Source organism: Mastomys coucha, unplaced genomic scaffold (assembly GCF_008632895.1).
Source record: "Mastomys coucha isolate ucsf_1 unplaced genomic scaffold, UCSF_Mcou_1 pScaffold7, whole genome shotgun sequence".
NCBI classification, from domain to species: Eukaryota; Metazoa; Chordata; class Mammalia; order Rodentia; family Muridae; genus Mastomys; species Mastomys coucha.
The window spans coordinates 60190753-60197156 of NW_022196913.1; the positions used below are offsets into that span (position 1 = coordinate 60190753).

At 42.3% G+C, this 6404-nt stretch overlaps 1 protein-coding gene across 1 annotated transcript in view; it reads left to right on the forward strand.

Moving 5' to 3' along the window:
• Positions 1–6404, forward strand: part of Camlg (calcium modulating ligand) — an 11669-nt gene continuing 5265 nt past the window's right edge. Inside the window, exons 1-3 of the mRNA XM_031359195.1 lie at positions 1–263; positions 1905–2365; positions 5142–5207. Of these exons, the coding sequence (XP_031215055.1) occupies positions 98–263; positions 1905–2365; positions 5142–5207 (693 nt within the window). The 5' untranslated portion in view covers positions 1–97. The remainder of the gene's footprint in view (positions 264–1904; positions 2366–5141; positions 5208–6404) is intronic.

A 6404-nucleotide genomic window follows, 5' to 3' on the forward strand; every position in this document is an offset into this window, starting at 1 on the left:
AAGGCGGGACTACAGTGGGAGTGGGACCGAACTGTGCGGCCCTGCCTTAAGTCATCCTCGCCTTTACTGTCACCCTGATCTAGACAGTAGAGACAGCATGGAGCCGGTGCCTGTGGCCACCGACGGTGGGGATAGGCCCGCGGCGCCCTCGGGCCTGTCGGCTTCTCAGCGTCGAGCGGAGCTGCGGAGGAGGAAGCTGCTCATGAACTCCGAGCAACGCATCAACCGGATCATGGGCTTTCACAGGCCCGGGAGCGGCGCGGGTGAGAGCTTCAGTTTCCCATCTCCCGCCCACTTCTTTGAATCTTCAAGATCCTTCTGTCCCCTCCAGCTCGCAAACCCTTTGACCCCCCAGATGCACTCTGACCGAACTCTGTCCCCGCCCCCTAGGTGTTGCTTAACCACAGGATGCTCCATGTTGCTTCCTATTTTCTTGGATCCTCGCCCTGAGATTGTCTCCACCCTGGCCACAAAGCTTTCGTTCCTGATTCTCTGTGTACAGAGACAGTCCGTATATTCCTGAATTAAGCCTTTCTTGAAGCCTTTCTTGAAGGCTGCGCATTTTATCCCCAGACCTCTCATTCCATTGCACCCCCAGGGAGATTTTCATATATGCTCCAAATGTTTTTCTGACCTAGCTTTTGTCTTTTGCTTTGTAACTCTTGTCTACCACATCAGTCATCACTCAACTGTTGGCTGGTCTGTCCATCGTGAGTCAGAGGCACTATGGTCCTATCTTGGTGGCTGTGCTCAGTGCCTTCAATATTATCACTTACAGGTTTTCCTGAAAGATGTAATGTCCCTGCTGAGATTTCCTTTCATTAGCAGAGACACATCACATTTCAATAACTGCATTTGCCCTAAGAAAACTTTCTTTCGTGCACCTTGTGTCCAGGACACTGTTTTCTTGTGAACACAACTGAATTCTACTATGCTTGACTTCTCTAAGTTTCTATTTGGGTGTTTCCTTTAATAATTGGCTTTTTTAGTCACTGTTTGCAAGCTTGGTAGAATTCAAGGATTTTCTCTGAGGCATTAGAAATGTAGTTCTGAACTTCTACACAATATACGTGAGAGGTATGGGTAACCACTTTCAGACCATCTGAAACAGTACAGGAAATATTTTTTGTAGTAATCAATCCGAAGGTATTCTTAAAGTGTTGGTGTTTGTCTTTCTCAAGACCCTGTCTTATTCTGCTCTTTTGCTTCAAAATGTTTATCATTTTTAGAATCTTTCTTTAAAAACTAGAACAGCATCCTAAAAGTGCCTGCTCATGGCTGCCTGGGGACAGCAACAGTGGGCATAGGCAGGCCACACCCTGTGCTCCTGGTGCTCCTGACTCAGAAATGTAACTGTAAAATAGAAACCCTAAGAGACTTTAATGACTTTGTATTTTTCCAGTATCAGCTAATGGAAGACATTGAGGCATATCCCTGGGTATTTTGTCTGTGAAAGAGCTGTTCTTTTTGTTTGTTTGTTTGTTTGTTTTTCTGAGACAGGGTTTCTCTGTATAGCCCTGGCTGTCCTGGTACTCACTCTGTAGACTGAGTTCCAGGCTGGCCTCAAACTCAGAAATCCACCTGCCTCTGCCTCCCAAGTGCTGGAATTAAAGGTGTGCTCCACCACTGCCCAGCAATAGAGCTGATCTTTATTCCTCGGGACATCTATGCTAGCTTTCCTTGTTTACTTAGCAGTGGTAGTTTGTGTCCTCAGTGTTTGAACTTCCCTCTGCCAGAGTGCCTTTTTGCGGTGGCGTATTTTGAAGATGCAGACGAAGGAGCTGGTTTTGTGTTCTTCATCAGTATTTGTTTTGATTTAGACCAAGTTCTAACAGCAGTGCGAGTGTTTTAAGATGCTTGTGAGTAAATAATACACAAGGCTTTATTTTTTTTCCCCCTCCCAGAAGAAGAAAATCAAACAAAATCAAAGCCACAGGACAGTGACAAACTGAACTCCCTCAGCATCCCTTCGGTTTCAAAGAGGGTAGTGCTTGGTGATTCAGTTGATGAAGGAGGAACCGACCAGCCCGGTGGTGTGGCAGAAGTCAGGGGAACCCAGCTGGGAGACAAACTGGACTCATTCATTAAACCTCCCGAGTGCAGTAGTAAGGATGGAGTTGAGCTCCGGCAGCGGACCAGAGGCGACCTGACAGCAGACTCAGCCCAGAGGGGTTCTCACCATGGCCTCGAACAGTACCTTTCCAGATTCGAAGAAGCAATGAAGTTGCGCAAACAGCTGATGAGTGAGAAGCCCAGCCAGGAAGATGGAAGTACAGCAGAAGAGTTTGACTCTTTTCGAGTATTTCGATTGCTGGGGTGCGCTCTGCTCGCTCTTGGCGTCAGAGCCTTTGTTTGCAAATATTTGGTAAGACAGGAGCTGCGAGTTATTAACTAGGAAAATGCAAGTTGAGTTGTGGTGATAGGGATTTCTTGTCAGCATTACCAGATGTATCGGGCTGTTTGAAAGTGTATTATAAATTCTGTTATTGATCCCAGTTACAGAATGAGAGCCTATTTATAGTAACCGCTAATGTCTGTCTACGTGCCAGGTACCACTTTATACGCTTGTCTTATATTAATTCATTTAAATTCCATCTTTATGAACTATATGTTGTTTGAACCCTTGAGAACTCAGATTAATTCTCTTACCTAAGGTCACACAGCCACTGACAGGTGGGGTGAAATACAGGCAGTTTCGTCCCAGAACTGAAAGTCCAGATGCCTATATGTACTCTATATTAGCTAATAATTTTCTAAGTAGTTTGAGACATTGAAATGTACTCTAGTCCTGTGTATAGGCGATTGTCTACAGTTCAGAAAGTGTTTCTGCATTATGTAATGTAGTAGCATCATAACAACAGTGCATTATGGGACATAGAAGAGTGCAGAAAGGCAGTTATAGTTCAGTGTCTTGGTTAGAACTTTTTTCTTTTTTTGTTTGTTTGTTTTGGTTTTGGTTTTTTTTTTTTTTTTTTTTTTTTTTTTTTTTTTTTTTTTTTTTTTTTTTTTTTGAGACAGGGTTTCTCTGTGTAGCCCTGGCTGTCCTGGAACTCACTCTGTAGACCAGGCTGGCCTCGAACTCAGAAATCTGCTTGCCTCTGCCTCCCAAGTGCTGGGATTAAAGGCTTGTGCCACCACTGCCCGGCTCTAGAACTTTTTTCAAAAAATTTACTATAAATTTATTTTTGTGTGTTTGCCTACATGTATATATGTGTACTATGTGCATGCCTGGTGCCTACTGAGGTCAGAAAAGGGTGTCAGATCCTCTGGAACTGGAATTGCGGGCAACCAGAGCTCTGAATTCAAGGCTACCCTGGTCTATAGAGTGAGTTCCAGGACAGCCAGGGCTACACAGAGAAACCCTGTCTCAAAAAACAAAACAAAACAACAAGACCTGCTTTTATGCAATTTTTTTTTTTTCGAGACAGGGTTTCTCTGGCTGGCCTTGAACTCAGAAATCTTCCTGCCTCTGCCTCCCAAGTGCTGGGATTAAAGGCATGCGCCACCACCGCCCGGCCTGCAAATATTTTTCTTAAATAGAATCTGTTCAACAGATTTGATTGCCTCCCTTGATGATAAATAGTCACCATAGTAGACCAGATGATTTTAGTATATGAGCCAAGAGCTTCTCTTATCTACGGGCTCTGTGCTGTCATGATTCATAAGCTATGCCTTTTTTTTTCTAAATAGATTTGTTTACTGTGTGCCTACATGGATGTATGTATACTTCGTGTATGCTGAGTACCTGCCCAGTCAGAAGAGGTGACAGAGTTACAGGTGGTTGTGAGCCACCATATGGGTCCTGGGAATTGAACTCCAGACTTTTACAAGACCAAGAAGTGTTCTTTCCCAGTGCACTATCTATCCAGCCCCTGCGCCTCATTTCTACGTAAAGATTTTTGTTGTTTTGGTTTTTGGGTTTTATTTATATCAGATATTCAGTTGCTTGTTTCTTGCCTCTGCCACCCAACAATGTTTGTTCCTTTGCCCCCTTGATAGCCTTTTATATCTTACGAATACTTACATAGACCAAGTGCCATATTGATCTTTTTCCTTTGGTTGATGATAAGATGGCAAGCTGCCAAACTTTTTATTTTTATTTTTTTATCTTATTTACATTGTTTTGGTTTTTCAAGACAGGGTTTCTCTGTATAGCCCTGGCTGACTGTAGACCAGGCCGGCCTCGAACTCAGAAATCTGCCTGTCTTTGCCTCCCAAGTGCCGGGATTAAAGGCGTGCGCCACCACTGCCTGGCTTAGTGTTCTCCTTCTTGTATGTCTGTTTAAGGATGTCAAATCCTCTGGAACTGGAATTATAGACAGTTGTGAACTGCCATGTGGGTGCTGGGATTTGAACCTGGATCTTTTGAAAGAGTAGCCAGTGCTCTTGACCACTGAGTCATCTCTCCAGCCCCTGCCTTACTCTGTTTTAAGAATAGCCTGTCTGTTGAAAGCCAAGTTGTGTGTGTCAATTCTGCCCTCAACTCTGAGGGATCTGTGGCTTTCCCTGGAGTTTTATACTTGCTTTCAGTCAGTCTCCTCCAGTTTTGAGCTATTTATGGTTGGATAGCCTGTAATTCTAGGACTCTGAAGGCTGAAGTAGTAGGATCCTGAGTTCAAGGCCAGCCTCTGCATCCATGGTTCTCTCCCTTCCTGATGCTTTGACCCTTTAATACAGTTCCTCATGTTGTGGTGACCCCCAACCATAAAATTATTTTTGTTGCTGCTACATAACTGCAACTTTGCTGGGATGAATTGTAATGTAAATATGTATGTTTCCCAAAGGTCTTAGGCGACCCTTGTGAAAGGATCCTTTGAACCCCAAAGGGCTTGCAGCACACATGTTGAGAACTGCCACTCTACATAATAAGATCCTGTCTCATAACAAGAGAACAAAATTTTGTATGAGAGAACACATTTGGGGCAGGAGCACACTGAAAAGTTACCTGACTCAAGTGTGTTTTATGGTTAGAGAGTCGAACCCTGTTAGTACCTGATTTTCCTACAGAAGTGAGAATGCGTTCAGTGGCTGCAGTAGATAGTCCTCTGGACCATTTTGCTTTTATTGCCTTTGTTAAGTTTATTTATCGTGGTATAAGTAATTCTATTGGAAGTTACTAATTTTATTTTCTATCTTTACAGTCTATATTCGCTCCATTTCTTACTTTGCAACTTGCATACATGGGACTATACAAATATTTTCCTAAGGTAAATTTAAGTCTTTTCTTAATTATAATGTATTTAGGTTGACTCGTGAGTCAGTAATTGTCAACAATTTAATTTATTTGTGAGTGCATGCATTTGTGTGTACGTGTAGGGTACGTGAGTGTGGATGTGCGTTTGTGGAAGTCAGAGGACAACTTTCCAGAGGTGATTTTTCTCATACCTTGGCTTCTAGGGATCAAACTCAGGTTGTCAAGCTTATAAGCAAGAGCTTTTACCTGCTGAGCCACCTTGATGGTGGCTAACTCGTTTTAAGAACTTGAGGGCTGGGAAGGGCCTCAGGGGTTAAGAATACACACTGCTCCAGAGGACCCAAGTTTGATTTCTAGCCCCCACAACAGGTGGCTCACAATTGCTGGTAAGTCCAGCTGCAGCTACACTGGGATCAAACTCCTCTGGCCACTGTGGGTGCCTGTACTACACAGATGCACATAATAAAAAAATAAAAATAAGTAATTTTTAATTGAAAAAAAAATTAAAAACAAACAAACGAATAAAACATTAAGGAAAATATTAGTTACACTTGATCTGAGTTAGTGCTGCAGGGTTAGGAGCAGCAAGATGGCTCCGCAGGTAAGGAGGATTTCCTCCATGCCTGGCTGGAGTTTGATTGCTAGGACTCACATTGGGGAGCAGAGAGCAAGATGCTCTCTGATCTTCACACCCATACTAGCAATCAACCAATAATCAATCAACCAACCAATCAGTAAATGTAACACAAACATTCAAAGTGGTTTACCTCCCAGGGCTGATCTTCAGATTCATTAGCAATTTTAATAATTCATTCTGTGGCTAAGAAATTACCTTTAAAACAAGCTTGATTTTTTTTTTAACTTTTATTGCATTATGATGAGAAAAGTTACGATTTCAATTTATCTGAATTTGTTAACATTTAAAACATTTTAATTAAATAGAATTGAATCACATTCGACTAGGATATGTTGGTAATATTAATTTTCAAATTAATACATTAAGAAAAAGTAATTGTCACTTCCTGTTGTTTTTGTTGTAAGAGGTGGAATTAGGTTTGTGTGGATTTGTTGAAAGATTACCTTCTTGCTTCTTCTAGGGTGTAGTTTTGCTCCTTATGTTGATTATCTATGTTGATTATCTTATGTTCTATTATCCTTTGTAGGGCTGGATTTGTGGAAAGATATTGTGTAAATTTTGTTTTGTCATGGA